Here is an 18,579-nt window from a genome sequence, read left to right as displayed (position 1 = left end):
ATATAGTAACCAAAGTATGTTGCAGTTGCAGGGTCAGAGGGTGATGCTTAAGGCCCTTAATATAGGCAAGCATGTTCTTAAGACCATTGACTTAAGCGCTTTCCCAAATACGGGCCCCAAAAGAGGACAGCTATACTAGTCTGAATATGCTTGATCCCAGCTAAGTTTAAAGGCACATGAACTTGGTCCTAGTTAGTACCATATCTGGATGGTTGGTATTTCTCTGTGTTTGGGTCTTCTCTACCATCTTCATTTTATTTTACTAGTTACCAATAAATCTTTCCTCTACACTAAGTTGAATCCTGTACTCTTCTTTTTCAAGCAACACTCATTTCAAGATTTGGGCCAATATCTTTGCTTTCATATAACTCAGATAACTTACTAACAAAAGAGATTTTTCCTTAGGCTTAATATATAGGTAGCCCTATAATTGCTGACTGCAAAGATCCATGGATCAGCACCTTGCTGGAATTGATTTCTCACAATCCAGATAAACTTTCACTTACCATACAGGCTCAGAGCTGCAATGAGCTCCATGTGGGTGGACCTCTGGACCCCACTAAAGTCTATAAAGCTCTGCATAGATGCAGGAGTTCACCGGGCAGAGCTCACTGAACTTTCCGGGCCTCTTGTATTTTATAAGATCTTTGCTTTTAGTACATTGGAAAAGGGTTCCAATTCTGGCATCTCTCTAAAATCCCTTGATTTCCCCCCCCCACTTGTGTACATTTCTTATATTTATTTTTGAAAATATTCTCTTTGAAAAGTTAAAATTTTTCAATTGGATTTTGCACACATGCAAAATCCACAGTGCAAAGAACCAGGGGCCCACGCAGCTCCCACTAGCTTCCAATCTACTGGCTTCTGGCAAGAGGTAACTATTTTCAAACTGTGGGGCACGACTCAATAGAAGGCAAAAATAGTGGGTGGGGGGGGTGGCATGTTACCCTGCAAGCCTCCTCCACCCATCACCTCTACGGGGCACAAATATACTTGCCCCGGGCACTAAAATCCCTTGTTACGGCTCTGTTCTTTCCAATAAAGAGTGGTAATACTTAGAAAGGGGCACACAATGAATTTAGGCTTAAAAAGACCTTTTAAAAAAATAAAAATGTTAAATTTCATGTAGCATGACATTTGCTTAAAATTTACATTTCAGCATACTTCTATGACAGAGCATTAAAACAAAAATGTCAGATATTTAAAAACATGCATATAAAAAGGTATCCTGCAGGGATCTTGTATGGGATTCACCTTCCTTTTATGAATATGCGTCTTGTGGTCTTTGATGGTTGGAAGTATCCTTTTAATAAAAAGCTCAAAACCCTCTATCTGTAGTGTGCTATAAAGCAGCCCCAACTTATATTTTATTTCAGAGTCACAGGGGACAGAACACTACCTTCTCAAAAAAGGAGAGGAGGCAGAGGAGTGAAAGAAATTTACGCTAGTTCAAAAACAGACTAGTTGATTTGGTGGTTTTGATTCAAGCTGGCCAATACATTTTCCAACTCATCTTCAGGTAATGTTCATTGTATTCTGACAGAATTATTCATCCCACTTTCCTTCCAACATGTATAAGTGTTTGGGTTTATTTTTAAATCAATAAAATGTGGGACACTTTTGACTAATGTAGGATAACAGTGAAAGATATTTTTCACTAGCCATTTTTCAACTGTAAGATGATAGTGTTTCATTTCTAACTTCACAGACATTCAGTTATGAATTTCTAGGTATCAAAGCAATTAAAGCAAATAGATACATATGATGCAGAAAGAAAATAACAGCAGTAAGATCATTTTGTTTTGGAATTATACCTAATTTAAGCAATTCTTATGCTGAAGTTAAGGTACTATATTTTCAAAACCTCAACAATATTATTAAAACCTATACTTTAAACAAATTGTACTGTGAACACAAATGAGCCCACAGATATACAACTGTACACTGGCAAAACCCAGTATTTGGGTTTATTATTATCTAATTGCATATGCAGACAGTATTTACGTTCACAAAAGCAGGTTTTCCAAGCAACTATCACTGGTCTCATTTTGAAAATTTGTCCCAACATACTGAGTGCATTTAGCCATAAGAATCCAATTTCTCGTTTCCAGAACAAGAGTTTTCAAAGATTTCATAGTGCGGACCACATCTTAATATAGTGTTTCAAGACCATATTATCTCCCATTCTTGACTGTGTGGTTCATCTCCCTTGTCAGTAATGATTGAATAACATCCCTGTGGCAATTACAGCAATAGCTTGCATGGAAATGTAATATTAGGAAAGAATGTAATGTATGTTAAGCTTATTTTAATGTGATTTAACAGCTGGAAACAGAGTGCCAGCATCACATGATCAGCTAGTAAGTGCTCAAACCAAGAAACCAGAGCAAATTTTTTTTTTTTAAATATCCATCCAGTACATCTACATTTCAGGTTTGCAATGCTGCAGCTATACTAGTATATTTACACTGGTATTTGCACAGTGGACAGACATCCCACCTTGGGCTATCAAAAGTGTCAAATGAGAAAAATTCATCTTTCAGAGTAACAGCCGTGTTAGTCTGTATTCGCAAAAAGAAAAGGAGTACTTGTGGCACCTTAGAGACTAACCAATTTATTTGAGCATGAGCTTTCGTGAGCCAATGAAGTGAGCTGTAGCTCACGAAAGCTCATGCTCAAATAAATTGGTTAGTCTCTAAGGTGCCAAAAATTCATCTGTGATCAGTGAACTAAAGAAGACAGCAGCATAGGGAACTGTAACCAAGAAAAATGTGACCTCTGACTTACCAGGGAAGCTTCTGTTGTATGATTCCACAGAAGACCATTTTTACCCACTTCTGTGGAATCACATGAAAAACTGCTGGCTACAATCACATTTATATCACCAAAAGCAATGAGATTATTATCCTCAGCCAGGTATGAAAAGAAAGATCTGCCCTGTTTCTTGTCCGTCCTTTTCTGCTTCTTCTGGTATGCTTTTTTGCAGAAGGCGCATTATTTCCATCCTCCTGCTCCCTGAATTCCAGGAGGAAACTGGAAATAAACTTTCACTGTGGTATCTATTTTGCTTCATTAACTATTGGTAGTAGTAATTAAGCAATTTTAGAAAGATGAGCATAAATGTGAAGGTTATTTAAAACTTTGGTAATAGTTACCAAGCATTATATGAGGATTATTTACCTGTCAGGTACCCTTGGAGCAAAGCAAGATGTAGTAGAATGAACACAGAGAACATTTTCAGCCCCAAGATCCTGGATTTTAGCCTCTACCGCCTTTACGTCCGTGCGCAGCTCATCACCTTCTAATACATTCTCTATCACCACTGGCTCAAAACCTAACCCAGCCAATAAAAATAAGAGTGTGTATTAAGCAGTAATTTTACAGGTCTATATCTTCAGGCTAGATGCATGCTTATTGGCTCTGATTTAATTTCAGATTTTTTTATTTCTACTCACTTATTCTGGTAAGAGACTACTTCAGAGATTCAGAATCATTTAGAACATAAAAGTACATAAATGACAACTTCACTGGTGCCCACTGGAGAGCTTGGGCGTTAGGTAAAAGCTAGTGCTCTTTGCAAGCTGAATCATATAGCAGCAACAGGTTCAAGGAAATCTCCCTTACTGAAGCAGATTAACCCCTTCACTCCCAATTCTGTTTTTAAATATTCAATATGAGGGAGGCAGGTGAAATCAGTCAAAAGGATTTCCCTTTCAAGATTCCAAGGTACATTAAAACAGTACTGCTGGGGAAAAAAATGCTAAAAATACTAATCAAACAGCTTCTAAAAATAAAATCAGTTTGTAGCAAATGCTATAGTTAAGGCTGCAACTCAACTTTCATCAAAATCCTGTTTTTACTCATTCTCAACTCTCAAATATTCATTCGAGTTTTGAAATGTCCACATTTGGTCTCATTCTGTAAGTGAAATTTTTGTTTTTGGAAAATCTGAGCCAAATTTGCTAATCATGTTTGAGTTAAGCAAACACTAAAGAAAAGAATCACATTAAAAAGTGTTAAGACTTCTTTAGATACAAAGACTCAATAAAACAGTTGAACTGCAAACTTTATATGTGGATATTCCTCACTGAAGATCATACCCAAGAGACAGATGTGTTTAAATTTTTTTTTCAAATGCACTAAGTCATAAATGGTTAAACTGCTTTTGTGCACATATATTCATTTTTCAGTTAGGCCACTGCTTGAGGAACTATCCAATTGCACAAGTCCATAGTGCCACATGTAAGTTTTTTCAGTACATGACAAAATGGCATAATTTAAAACCTATGGAGTTACTGAAAAGATCAATTATGCATGTTAACTATATGAACAGGCCTGCAAACTTAAGGCTCTATTAAAATTCAAAACACTTCTTTGAAAATAATTAGTTTGATACTTAAAATATGGTGTGATTTTGTAGAACCATATATTTTCCTCCACAGTGGATCTAGCAAGTCTAGAAGTTTCACTACTTTTAGCCTCCATACTTTGTGTACCAACTAAAACGTAAAGAAAAAGGCCCCAGTGTTCTGTTTTGTTTTCCACCATCAGTTTTAACTGAATGGCATGCAAACAGAAAAATGAAAGTAATTTAAACTATCATCCCCAAGCAAAATAAGGATTAAAAAGTAATTTCCTATTATGGAAGGAAGTCATGTGATCCATCTATATCTGGTCACCTCTTTCAGTAGTATTTGTACCCTTTTTTTATTTATAAATTTAAATTTCATACATCCCAAGTTGCCAGTTTTAGCAGTCCATTTCACACACTAATTTCCATCTATGCAAAGAAGTTTGTACTGAACTCCCATCAAGCCTGCTCCTGTTCCCAGTGCAATAGGATTGAGTTGACCAAACTAAATTCTTCGATTTCCAATCTAGCATGGCAGCATCATTGTGGGTCTTCCCTCCTTGGATTAACAATATGCCTCAGCTCTGTCATGGAGGAATGAAATTGTGAGTGAGCCCCTGTCCACAAGAACTTGGACTAGACAACCTGAAACCATCATACTGCAATGACTTAGTCACTGTTGACCTAGGCTGGTTTCAGACTGGTGAGGTAGGGGTAAGAGACTCTGCATCCCTAAACATTACCAATCCCTAAACATCCAATACTTGCCATTTTTTTTTTTGAGACACTTATTCATTCTTTAATTTGGTGGCATCCATCTTATTTAAATAAAAGTTTTGAACAATTCAGTCATGTCTCCTCTTACTCTTTTTTCCTAATATAAATCTATTTTTCTTAACCTCTCCTCTGTATATAAGCAGGTATTACAAATATCTTAAATAAACCACATTTCATATAATTACCTATGTTCAGAGAATGCTATGGCTGCCTAGTTAAATACTCAACTGTTGTCCTCTGCTGAACTATTTCCAGTTCTTTGGTCTCTTGTAATATGGTGCCTGAAGTTGGGCACGACATTCTAGACACATTCCTCACTTTCTTTTTATGCAGAGTGATAATTACCTATGTTCAGAGAATGCTATGGCTGCCTAGTTAAATACTCAACTGTTGTCCTCTGCTGAACTATTTCCAGTTCTTTGGTCTCTTGTAATATGGTGCCTGAAGTTGGGCACGACATTCTAGACACATTCCTCACTTTCTTTTTATGCAGAGTGATGATATCTTTATCTCTACTCTTACATATCTCCATATTCTATTTGGATTTCTAGTCGTCTATTTTATTGTTTCCAGACACCAAGTTTATGAATCCAGTACCACTATCAACAGGATAGTTTTAAACATGTGTAGTTAGAATGCCACATTGCATGGTCAATCCCACCTTCTTCCTCTTACCTGCAGTGATCATAGATTTAAAGCAAGATTTCTGATCTATGCGTGGCCAAATAATATACTTTGCCTTTGGTCTCTTGTGCCGCAGTGTTAAGAAACACAGAGTTAGACTCATGCCAGTTGCCATAGGAACCACAAAGCAATTGGTCACTGTCCGGACACCTGTATATAAAAACAAACGAGGTAGTAGCATAGAATATTTGCTAACTGCCATATCACCCACATAAGAGAAACATTTGTTTCATACCTACCAGCCAGCTTTATAATGTCCAGAACTATTGAATTAGTAAGTTTGTTCAAAAGGCTAGAACCTGCAGCTTTAGGCTGGACAGCAGAAATATCTCCTGACCTCCCAATTCCATGGATTAGCCTGAACAAAAGAGGTTGAAAACTTATATTAAGAATTTTTCAAGCCCTAAAGCAATATTTCCTGTTTTCTGAAGAGCATTTGATTTGATAAACATTGATAAAATGTCTTATCCAATGCAACACCAAAATCAGTCAATTTCATGTTACTATTATAAGGTATGGTAATTCATTATTTCACTCACTTCTGTACAGTAAAGCCATCAAAAACAACATCCTGTTAAACAGAGTAACTGAGAAGGCCTATAATAGTGATTACTTTATGCACCAGGTAGATTTACCGGAAGAAAGGGCTGTGAAATCTGTGTCCCCCAGATCATGCTACAAATGCTAGCACACTTTGCGCACACACTGCAGCCATGTTTTTTGAAGAATAAAAAGCAGTATTATACAATGCAAAGTACACCCATGGGATTTTACAGATGCTGTGCCTGATAAACGTTTCACAACAACAGAGCAATGAAGTGGTTTACATATGCTCTGTTAAAAATAAATTTTAAAACATTTACGTTAATATACGCTGTGTTTCCCTCCACATTTTGTCTATACCCACCCGGCATTCTACTACCTCCTCCTTCTCATTCTGTGCAGTCCCATCTTTCTTCACATTCTTGCATCTTTCTGATACCACTCAAATTCCATTTATAAATGTGGAATATTATTTAGCACCTTTCAGGCTTGAAGGATCATATAACTTTTTATGAACTACACACTTACAGAAATAACTTCACCCACTGGTGAAATGCAGCAGCTGCCTAAGAAAGCTCAGCAACAGTATACAACTACTGACAACCTGAATTCCATTTTTGTCTTGGGGACAGCGAGGACTCCAGCCATATACATCCATTCACTGAAGAGTTGATGGACTAGAAGGAACGCAGAACTTTTAGGAGGGTGGTTTTATATCGAAGTTTTTTTTTCTCCCACTTTCAGTGTAACTACAGCAATAGTTAATTGGTTTGATAATTGAAAAATTTGCACATAATCCTTACTTTACAATTACAAAAATGCTTTGTTCCCCTGGTCCCCCTTTTCTCAGTCTACATGTTCCCTATCTCTCTTTCCTGGGTCTCTAGACGCTGGGCTCACTCTGCCCATTCATTTTGATTTTAATATGGCTGAGAAGGAGAGTGTGCTCTCAAACCGCTGCCTGACGCTTCCCCCCACTCTTTTACTTACCTAATTTGCAGGAGAATGGAGTGGGGATGTAATGGAGGACAACTCTTAGAAGAATTCCTTCTCTCTCCCACTACTGAAGCTAGTAGGTATAAGTGGTACATAAGGCGACAGAACTGTCCCAGCCCAGCAAAAGTTAAGGAACATCCTCAGCTCTGTCACCTGCAATATGTTCAACTCCTAGTCTACCACATTCCTTTAGAAAAGCTAGGTAGCAGCACTTTTGGAAAGAGAGAGATGCTCCGAAGATGCCCCTGATCCCATAGCTCAATCAAGCCAGAGACTGACTACAGAATTAAGTAGATGGAATGGGAGAAAGAAGACAGAGGTGATGCCTCCAGGTCTGTCCTCCACTAGAACAATTCTTCCTCAAGAAGAATTGCAGGGGCCTTCAAAAACTGCTAGATCCCTATGACCACGCATTAAATTTAAAGAACTGCAATTTAGAACAAGAAGTGAAGGAAAATACCATATTTAGTTGCAATTGCAAAAGGAATTCAGTTCCCTGGTTTTCTCTGGAGGTCTCCCATTATAAAACTGGATGGGCTAAACTGAGCTTAACTTGTGAAAGTTGAATTTACTAGAATACTGGTCTCCGATATGTCCTTGTGCCAACATGTCAGAGATGGGGATTTCAGTAAATTTCACTCTGCTGACATTACAGATGACATAACAATAGAATGCAGATAATTGGCATAGGACAGCAACCCAAAACAGCAGATCTAGATAAAGCAATATCTACAGAGTCTCTAAAATTCAATATCCAAAGCACCCATCAAATCTCAGAAGACTCAGGACTTCAAGCTATTAGAAGCCCTCCCTGTCTCATAGCTCTACCTCCTCTGAATCAATTTTAATGGACTGGTTTATGGTAATGTCAATTAATCTCTGTCATGAGTTAATAATTACAACAATCAATATTTGGATGCAAGGGATCTTTTCCAATAGGGATAATATTTAGAAGAAAGAAGAAGTTTTGAATAATATACAGATGGGTTAATGCAGTGCTCTATAAACGGAACTTTAAAGGACAAGTAACACAAGTTATTTTTTAACCAGAGAAGTCTCTTCTTTTCCTTCTTGCTTTGTCAGGTGTCCAATTCAAAATTTTGCATCTCTAACACACACAATTTCCTTAAGAGCAAAGTTGTGAGAACACAGTGAGAGATTTTAACAAAAAAATCTTGTTACAAAACTTTTCATGATTTGCTAATGGAAAATATGATATCTGAAACTGATGTAATTGTCTGTAATGAAATGTTGTTTTTCAAATGCTTTCAAACTCTGATAACAAGATATTAAAATAAGCAAAACAAACATAATAAAACAGTAGCATTAAAATTACTTGTCAGACTTACCTGTAATGCCGACGGGCAACTAATCCTGATGCCACTCTTCCTTCCCTCTCACCCACACCACAGTTGCTCAGAAAATTGTTGCTATCCATAATGGCAAGTTCATGGAGGAAGAGTTCGATGGTACTTTCATCCCATCCATTTTCAGGACACTTGCCCTTCAGAAGGAATTATAACTATAATAAAAATACTTCCTAGATGTGGATAATTAAAATTGATAAGATTTCTGTAAGTAGATTGTTTTGCTAATTTTGGTATCTTCTTTAGTGCACTGAGCAGATTTAAAGCATTAAAGAAATCTTCTAGTCTCCCCTTCCTAGTACATGAAACTGGAACATTCAGTAATAAAAGCTACATAATAAATTGCTCCTATACTCGATGCAATTTGATATTAATGTTCCCAGAAAGAATAAATTTAAGATGTATTTGTCTCCAAGTACAGCATTCTAGGATGCATAAACAGAAGCAGCAAAGAGCATTTAGGAAGTTTCTTGCTTGGGTCCAGAGTGACCTAGACAAATTAGAGGACTGATCTAAAAGAAATCTGATGAGGTTTAACAAGGACAAGTGAAGAGTCCTGCACTCAAGACAGAAAAATCCCATGCACTCCTACAGGCTGGGGACCGACTGGCTAAGCAGTTCTGCAGAAAATGACCTGGGGATTACAGTGGATGAGAAGCTGGATATAAGTCAACAGTGTTCCCTTGTTGCCAAGAAGGCTAACGGCATATTGGGCTGCATTAGTAGGAGCACTGCCAGCAGATTGAGGGAAGTGATTATTCCCCTCTATTCAGCACTGATGAGGCCACATCTGGAGTACTGCATCCAGTTTGGGGCCCCCACTACATAAAGGATGTGGACAAATTGCTGAGAGTCCAGTGGAGGGCAACAAAAATGATTAGGGGGCTGGGGCACATGATTTATGAAGAGAGGCTGAGGGAACTGGTTTTATTTAATCTGCAGAAATGAAGAGTGAGGTGGGATTTGACAGCAGCCTTCAATTACCTGAAGGGGGGTTCCAAAGAGGATGGAGCTAGGTTGTTCCCGGTTGTGTCAGATGACAGAACAAGAAGCAATTGTCTCAAGTTGCAGTGGTGGAGGTTTAGGTTGGATGTTAGGAAAAACTATTTCACTAGGAGGGTGAACCACTGGAATGGATTATCTAGGGAGGTGCTGAAATCTCCATCCTTAGAGGTTTTTAAGGCCCAGCTTGACAAAGCCCTGGCTGGGATGATTTAGTTGGGGTTGGTTCTGCTTTGAGCAGAGGTTTGGACTAGATGACCTCCTGAGGTCTCTTCCAACTCTAATCTTCTATGATTCTGAGATTCACCTTATGAAGGATATACAGGATATTTGATATACTACATGCAGCTTTAGTCCATTAGGAGTATAACACTGATCAAGAGACATGGAGAAGATAAAGTAAAAGACAATTAGGATAACAGAAGAAAGAATACTAATAATCAAAGAAAGTTAAAAGTAATTTCAGGTATTACACATTTTCCTACTTATTTTTTCCTCTTCTTTGTTACTGTTTTATAAAAAAAAAAAAAAAAAACCACTAAAGCAAGAGAAACTGACTACTTATGCAGGGGAAACAGTGAGACTGACCAAACAAAGACTGCGGCCAACTGTTCTTTGCATTCCTTTGTGTAGTATACTCACTTTTTGTAACGTGCTTAGATCAGGTTGCACCGCAACCCCTTTCTGTCAACAAAAATTGCTACATGACCCCGGGAGCCCCACACACCAGCCAAGGCTGAAGACCAAGGGCTCTGGCTTTAGGTGGTGGGGCTTAGGCTTCGGCCATGGGCCCCAGTAAGTCTAACATCAGCCCTGGCAAAGGGGTCACGACCCACTTTGGGGTTGCGACTCACAGTTTGAGAACCCCTAGCTTAGATGAAAAGCACTCTGAAAACACAAAGCATTACTACACAGCAACAAATAGCTATGCAACACCTGTTCTCTTCTTCTTTCTGTATGTTTTTAAACACTAAAAAAAGAGACTATCTTCTGCTAGTCTCCTTCAATAATCTTAGTTATTTGTCACAACAACAGGAAAAAATGTAGACAAATGATAGTGTCCATTTAAATGGTCAGAAAATTAGGTCTGAACACACAAGAAGAGAATAAGGGAGGCACCGCAATATTCCACATTAATAACCGGGAGACTCACTTCTAATTACTAATTTCAGAATATTATAGAACAAAAATAAAAATCAAGGGTAATGAATCACAACACACACTTACTTACTTCTGCGCTGCTGCTGGCAGGGCACTACCTTCAGAGCTGGGTGCCTGGCCAACAGCTGCCTAGGTCTGAAAGCAGTTCAGAAGTAAGGGGGGCAATACCACAACCCCCTCCTAAGATAACCTTGTGATCCACTGCAAGTCCCTTTTGGGAAGGGCCCCCAATTTTAGAAAAGTTGGTCTTCCCTGTGAAATCTGTATAATGCAGGGTAAAAGCACACAGAAGACCAGATTTAATGGTCCATGACACGTTTTTTGTGGACATAATTTGGTAGGGCCCTACTTATACTGCTACACACACAGCAATCACTGCAAGATTCATTTGGGGCTGCAAAAGAGCAAGGCCAGGAAGAGAACACTACAGCAAAACATACTACTCTGACTCACTATTAAAATGTTCTTTCAAAGTCTCCCTGAGCCATATAGCTCCATGTTGAGCAATTCTTATAGCCCTTGTAGCTAGCTGTTCTATTTCAGCAGATAGCCGCTTCAGTCCCGCCCTCCACCCCGGTGGAAACTTTCCCCACTTTCTTTTACAGCTATTATACAGGACACAGCAGGCATTCAGCTATTTCTCTCCCTAAGGCCCAAACTTATAAGTAAACAATGCCAGTGACCCTTCAAACAACCAAAGGCACATTCAACTGTCATTCTGCACCTGCTGATCCTGTAGTTGAAGCGCTTCTTGATGCTGTCGAGGTGGTCAGTGAATAACTTCATGAGCCATGGGAGCAAGGCATAGGCTGGGTCACCCAGGATCACTATTGGCATTTCAACATTCCCAATGGTAATTGCTGGTTGGGAAAGAAAGTCCCTGCACCTTTCTGAACAATCCTGTGTTCTTAAAGATGTGCGCGTCATGCACCTTCTCTGACCAGCCCACACTGATGTCAGTAAAGCATCCCCAGTGATGTAGCCCTCTGTCAATGTACTGTGGCAAGGTGGTCTGGTGCTAAAATAGGAATATGCATGCCATCTATTGCCTCACCACAGTTCAGTGGCCCCACTGCTGCAAAAGCATCCATCATGTTCTGCATATTACCGAGAGTCAGTCATGCATACCAAGAGATGATTAATAGCCCTGCACACTTGCTTGACAACAACCCGTGGTGGATTTCCCAACTCCAAATTCATTTCTGACTACCTGGTAGCAATCCGGCATTGCAAATTTCCACAGTGCAATCGTCATTCACTTCTCAACTGTCAGTGCAGCTCTCATTTTGGGGTCCCTGCACTGGAAGGCTAGAGAGAGCTCTGCACACAGATCCAGGAACGTGGCCTTGCGCATCTAAAAGTTCTGCAGCCCCTGCTCTTCATGCCATACCTCCATAACGATGCGATCCTACCAGTCAATGCTTGTTGCTCAGGCCCAGAACCAACACTCCACCATCTCCAACTGCTCCATGAATGCCACCCGCAATCCTGAATTGGTTCTTACTATGTCCCACAGCAATCTAGCCTCCAAGGAATCATCACATTCCCTGTGGCTCCTCTGACAGCTCTGTAAATACTGCAGGATCACATGCCCTGTGCTTGCCATGCTCATGACAAAAGTACAGAGCTGTGCAGACTCCATGCTTCTGTCATAGATGGCGGACAGTGAGGAGGGACACATGGGTTTGTGGAATTTTGAAAAGAAGGCATGAAAATTATGGGATGCAGATGAAATTATGGAATGGACAACAATGCATTATGGGAAGTTGACCCCATGCTCCTAGTCACCCCTGCGTGACTTGTTTTGGTCCTATCAGGCATTGCAAGAACTTCCCAAAAGATCCTGCACTGGATGGTGGCGAGTTGCACAGTGGGATATTTACCCATAGTACATTGCACTCTATATCAATACAAGAGCTCCTGATGAGAATACACACTGCTGACACAAGGAGCCAAGCATGCGCACACAAGCAATGTAATAACTTCAGTGGCTTTATACCGTTGTAACTTATGTTGACATAATTTCGTAGTATAGACATGGCCTAAGTGCTAAAAGCAGAGATTTTATGGTTACAGTCTACCAAATGTAAACTGACAAAGTGCTACTTTCCTCAGGGATTGTCAGTCCCTGATTAACTCCATCCAGAAAAGGATGCCTTATTTCTTAACCCAGGTCTGTAAACAAGCCCTTTAATCTCCAGACAGAGTACACCTGTGAGGCTCAAAACTTTACCAAGCAGCACAAGAACTAAATTAAAGGACTCTGGTCAGTTTCACAATTGACACTCAGAACCCTATGGGCAACACTGAAACCATCACAAACCATGTTAGTGTCAGGCTGCTGCTTGTGAAAGCCATAAGCAGCAAGAAGGTCACAGGAGTTATTCACAATAGAGTAATGAGAAGGGACTTGAGAAACATTACTCCTACTGCATTTTTAGGTCTATCTCAGGCCCCCTTCTCAATGGCAGCAAGAAAGCTCAGAAGTGGGAGAAGGGTAGAGTTTTGAAGACCCAACCCTTACAGCCACTGTGAGCGTTCTGAAAGGGTGGAGAGAAAGCTCCTTCTCACTTCCAAGAGTTAGGGGGTAGGGCATTTCAAATTTATCAGACCCATTCTAAGAAGCAGTTAACCTGAAATAGGAGCCCTCAAGTAGGACCTAGGGACAACAAACCAGTAAAAGTCTGAGCAGCAGATAGAGGCTATGCTTTTCACAGGGCACTGGCTCTAGACCCTGCCTGTTGCCCCTCATTTGTCTTTTGTACCTCTTGCTTGTAAGCATCTAATACTTTTTTTCAAGTGGTCACAGTAGAGTTTGCAAAAATAATGAAGTAAATCTACACTAGAAACGCTAAAGTGGAACAGCTGCAAACTGTAGTGGAGAGACTTAGGTCACATCTACACTACAAAATTACGTCAACCTGTTATTAAATCTTTTGTGCATGTGCCCATGTGCTTCTTGTGTTGGTAGTGCGTGTCCTCACCAGAAGCACGTTTATTGATAATATTGTCAGTATAGGACATTTTGGGACAGCATCTGGAGGCCAGTAACAGTTGATGTATGCAAGGCAGTGTCTACTCTAACACTAAATTGACCTAATTACATGTGACTCTATGCCGCTCACAGAGGTGGTGTAACGAAGTCAGCGTAGAGAGGCACTTACATCAGCAGGAGCCAAATTTAAGTGAAGATACTTCCACAGCTAGGTCAACACAAGGCATCTCAACCTAACCGTGCAGCATAGCCTAGGCCTTACTACAGAAACGGACAAGCTTCTTCGACTGCTGTAATTAATTTACCTCTCTGAGAGGAATTCTTCGGTCGACCTACCAGTGTCTACACTGGGACTCAGGTTGGTTTAACTAGGTGTCTTTAACTCTGGGGAGTGAATTTTTCACACCCTGAGCAATGTAGCTAGATCAACTTTGTAGTGTAGATGAGCCCCTGGTAATATGTGGGCCCCAGCAAAGCACTCTGCTAGGAAGCAGGAAGACAGAAACCTCTAACTTGCTTGGAGTCCATACCAGCAAAGCCCAAGATCCACAATGCTGGAGCCAGACAAGGTGCTGCATGGCTATTCTGGGGGGATATATCAATGCTTCCAGCATGCATCTCTGCAGAAGATCTGACTAGATGAATATAATGGTTCCTTCTAACCAAAAAAATCAATGCATCTTCCCTGAGGCCCTCCATGTGCTTTCAAAGTGTGTGCCCTACACAAAGGAAGAGGTGAAAGGCACCAAGTGCAATGACAAGGTTCCTCCTATTTCCCAGTCCATCTGCATCCACCCATCCTCTGGAGTTACACTTGGCTTGTAAGCTCTTTGGGGCAAGGGCCAGGAGCTTGTTCTGTGTTTGTACAGCCTTAACACAACCCAAAGGCTGGGCTCCTGTGCGCTAGGGGGCAGACAAATCATAACCAGACTAAAAGAAAAGGAGGACTTGTGGCGCCTTAGAGATTAACACATTTATTTGAGCATAAGCTTTTGTGAGCTACAGCTCACTTCATCGGATACATCCGATGAAGTGAGCAGTAGCTGACAAAAGCTTATGCTCAAATAAATGTGTTAGTCTCTAAGGCGCCGCAAGTCCTCCTTTTCTTTTTGCGGATCCAGATTAACACGGCTGCTACTCCATAAGCAGGGAAGGACACAGCAGTGCCACACGCGCTCTTGCCCTAAAGGGCGCACAGAAGGGGGAGGGGGCAGGGAGCCTTTACTGGGGATCCTCCCAACTCCGGCCAGGTGCCTCAGGCTGAGGGTAGGGACGCGGGGCTCAGAGCCACCGCTCTAATCAGTGCGCACGAGGGACGGAGGGAGGGAGGCTGCGCGCTGCGCAACAGCTGGGGGCTGGGCGCACGCTGACGGAGCGCCCTTAGAACCCCTGGGGCAGCGGGGTAGGAACGACCGTTACCTGCTCCAGCAACACCCGCAGGCACAGCTCATGCGCGCGCCGGCCCTGCGCCCCCTGCCGCACGTAGGCCGCGTTCACCAGCCTCTCACTAGCGCCGAAATTCTCAACGTTCATGTCGGAAGTAGTGGGCGGAGAAACTGACAAACACACTCAGATTCCAGACGCTCCTGCCGCCTCAGCGCAGGCGCAACCCCGTAGAACGAAGGGCCGTGACACCACGTGAGGTGACACGCTCAACTCCGAGGCAGTAATCAAAAGCCTGCCCGCATGCGCGTGGAGAACGCGTCACGCCGCGCCCCCTGGGGGTGGGATGCGGTGCGGCGCCTTTTTCCTGGCGCGCGGAGTGTTCTACGCCTATGCCTCGCGGGGGCGCTGCTGCCTCCTCAGCCTGCCTGCAGCCACCAACGGCCGCAGCCCGCAGAGTGGAGCCGACTGCAGCCAGGTGTCTCCATGCGGAGGTGAGGCGGGCTCCGCACGCCGTGCCCTGGCCTGAGTTCAGCCAGACTGACCAAGCGCACGGGTCTCAGGCCCGTGGATGTACCAACGTCCAGTAAAGATGGGCTCGGAAAGGTCCAGTTCTGCCCTCACAGGCCGGCCCGACCAGCCTGCGAATAACTCAGGCGGCGCCCTTAGGACGTGGGCTTAGTTTAGGCCTGAATAGCAGGGGCGTGCTGGGCTGTCCTGGAGCTGACTGTGGAATTGCCGTTTTGTTAAAGCCTACCCAGGCCTGAACATGTTAGAGAGGTGAAAGGTTTTGGTAACTTTGAAAAACCCTTTTTCTACACAAAGGAGGAAAAGCAAGATACTGTATTCCTGCAGGGACTAGAAATAAACCTAGGTCTTGAGGCTGCTCACACTCCCATAGGTGCTTAACTTAAAGTTTATGATTAGTCCCCCTTTGTGGTTAATAGGATTTCTTAAAGTTAAAAGCATGCATGTCAGGCTGCTGTATGCAGTTCTTCCACCATTATAATTATTGTGGTTAGGGATGTGCTTGTTTACTAAAATAGTTACACTAGTACAACCCTTAGTGTGGACACAATTCAAGGTGCCTTATACTAATGTAGTTCCCATAAGGGAATGGGAATAAACTGAACCACTATAAGCATCTTTATATTGGTATAATTACATCTATAATAAGGGTGTTTTGCAGCTTTAGCTATACTGGTATAATTAATGCAGTACAACTTTTGTGCGTAGACAAGTCATAATTGGGTTATTGAACCCCTGTGGAAGTTTGTACCCGTTTCACCACATTAACTGCTAGTGCCTTTCTACTGCATTTCCAAAGTCAGTTATGTCCTTGAGACAGAAAAACTTAATGGAGAATAAAATAAATATTTAGTTGGTTTTTGTTTTGTTTTTTTTAAACAGAAAACTAAACTGGTTTCGTTCATGGAGAAAGCTGCCTAGCTATCTCAAATTCTTACACAGGAGCCTTATATTTAAGTAATTAAATCACTTGAAACAGCATGATTTCACTCAAAACCTCTGCTAGAAGATCCCACATTCATTAAGGCTTTGCCTATGCTAGAAAGGGTTATACTGGAACAGCTATACCAGCAAACCTTCTTAGTTTATGCTGGCAAAAGAGTGTTTTTGCTGGTATAGTTTGTGATTCCCCGCCTGCCCGGCCCCCAGACATAACTATGCCAGCAAAACTTTTAAGTGCAGACCAGGCCCAGAACTCCCATTTCAGGACATTGCCAAGCAATTTACAGTATTAAATTATTTTATTGAAACCTCCTCTTAATGCACTCTAAAAACACCCAGAACTAGAGACAGACGCACCTCTACAGTTCTATGAGCCCACCTGAAATACTTTAGATGTGTAAAGTTTGTACAAAGGCTTTGATCCAGCAACAGCAACATATGCTTATCTTTACTTATGAGTTGAAATTTGTGGGATTGCTCACATACTTGGAAGTTAGGCATGTGTGTAAGTATTAACAGGATTGGGGCCACAGTTTATACACAAAAGATTGCGTTTTGCATACTTCTGTGTGTTGCTTTAAATTTTTTATTATGAAACACCAGACGGCAACAAAATAGATTTTACACTCTGATTTCATCTGTGGGTGCCTTGTAGACAGTTTTATATTTGGACTACACAAGACTTCTTAATGCATTAAACATAATTTTTTAAGTATTTCAAGTATTGAATTGAAATGTATTTGTTTTATTAAATAACTGATACAATATATTTAATGTCCTATAAGTATTTACTCTTTTATAGGTCTTCCTTTTAGCTTTTTAATAAATTTCTCTGGCATCTGTATTAAAAGACCACCTTATTTAAACAACCACGTTTTTACATTCTCCTGAGTGGTTCATTATTATGTGGTATATCTTGTCTGCAAAGTAAATTTAAATCTAAAACTAGACACAAACAATGCATTGAAGCAATGTTTAGGTTGAAGAAGCAAGCAGAAATTAGGTTGAAACTGCTAGAGTAACTTTTATTCAGCCCAGTTTTGTTTAGGTGTTTAGTATCACTTCCATAACTGGTCAGTTTAGTCACAGTGAAGCTTATTAATCAGATGTAGCCATTTTTCAGTTTGACACTCAAGCAGATACTTTTTTTAAAAAATGGTTAACTATTTGAAATAACAATTTAGTATGAAAATATTTCAAGCTGTGGATTGCTTGTCAGTTCTTTACTGTTTTGAATATTTGACATGTGGAATTCCGTTAGAGATGTTTTTGTTTCTTGCCTGCATTTTATAAGCAGGAGGAGTGCCTGAACAATTCATTCTGTCAGGCTGAGGTTGGAAGGACTAAAAGAGAGGAATTAGTAGAACTGGAATTTTAGGAGCAATGTATTCTGTCTCCACAAAATCTTTTCTAGTTTAGAATGTTTGGTTATTTGTTTTTATACATAAGAAATAAAGGACTGACTGAGACTTTTTTTAAAGTAAGCTTGTCGGATAGGTCCCTGAGTTCATACTTCTGATGTTTAGTTTTGAGCAAATATAACTGGCCCCTTAAAACTTACTTTTGGAGTCTTATCTGGTTCTTCCACTTCAGTTTTATGTTTAGATGGTTAAATAACATGGGAAACATACATAGTGACCTCACTGACCCTACTGAACATAGCTTTAATCGATTTGATTACATCATCAACAAGCCTCACAAGTTGTTAATGTTAAACTTATTTGAATAATTGTTGGCTCACACTTTACTGTTAATAGATTACTTGTGGCATCTTAGAGACTAACAAATTTATTTGAGCATAAGCTTTCGTGAGCTACAGCTCACTTCATCGGATGCATTTAGTCTCTAAG

At 40.7% G+C, this 18,579-nt stretch overlaps 1 protein-coding gene across 5 annotated transcripts in view; it reads right to left on the bottom strand.

The window, feature by feature from the left end:
* SEPSECS (Sep (O-phosphoserine) tRNA:Sec (selenocysteine) tRNA synthase) overlaps positions 1 to 15,488 on the bottom strand; it is a 63,316-nt gene extending 47,828 nt beyond the window's left edge. For 2 of the 5 annotated variants that reach the window (XR_012158702.2, XR_012158701.2), the window contains exons 1-5: positions 15,296 to 15,488; positions 8,701 to 8,855; positions 6,052 to 6,170; positions 5,804 to 5,962; positions 3,181 to 3,334 (exon numbers count right to left, since the gene is read on the bottom strand). Coding sequence is in view for 3 of the 5 variants with exons in the window: in XM_073342382.1 (XP_073198483.1) it covers positions 3,181 to 3,334; positions 5,804 to 5,962; positions 6,052 to 6,170; positions 8,701 to 8,855; positions 15,296 to 15,409 (701 nt within the window). In the remaining 2 variants the exon portion in view is untranslated. The remainder of the gene's footprint in view (positions 1 to 3,180; positions 3,335 to 5,803; positions 5,963 to 6,051; positions 6,171 to 8,700; positions 8,856 to 15,295) is intronic. The other 3 variants (XM_073342382.1, XM_073342381.2, XM_073342383.2) reach the window with 3 other exon arrangements.
* Between the last annotated feature and the right edge of the window lie 3,091 nt (positions 15,489 to 18,579).

Source organism: Lepidochelys kempii, chromosome 4 (genome assembly GCF_965140285.1).
Source record: "Lepidochelys kempii isolate rLepKem1 chromosome 4, rLepKem1.hap1, whole genome shotgun sequence".
NCBI classification, from domain to species: domain Eukaryota; kingdom Metazoa; phylum Chordata; order Testudines; family Cheloniidae; genus Lepidochelys; species Lepidochelys kempii.
The sequence above is the reverse complement of the archived record's forward strand: the minus strand, read 5'-3'. Positions and strand labels throughout refer to the sequence as shown.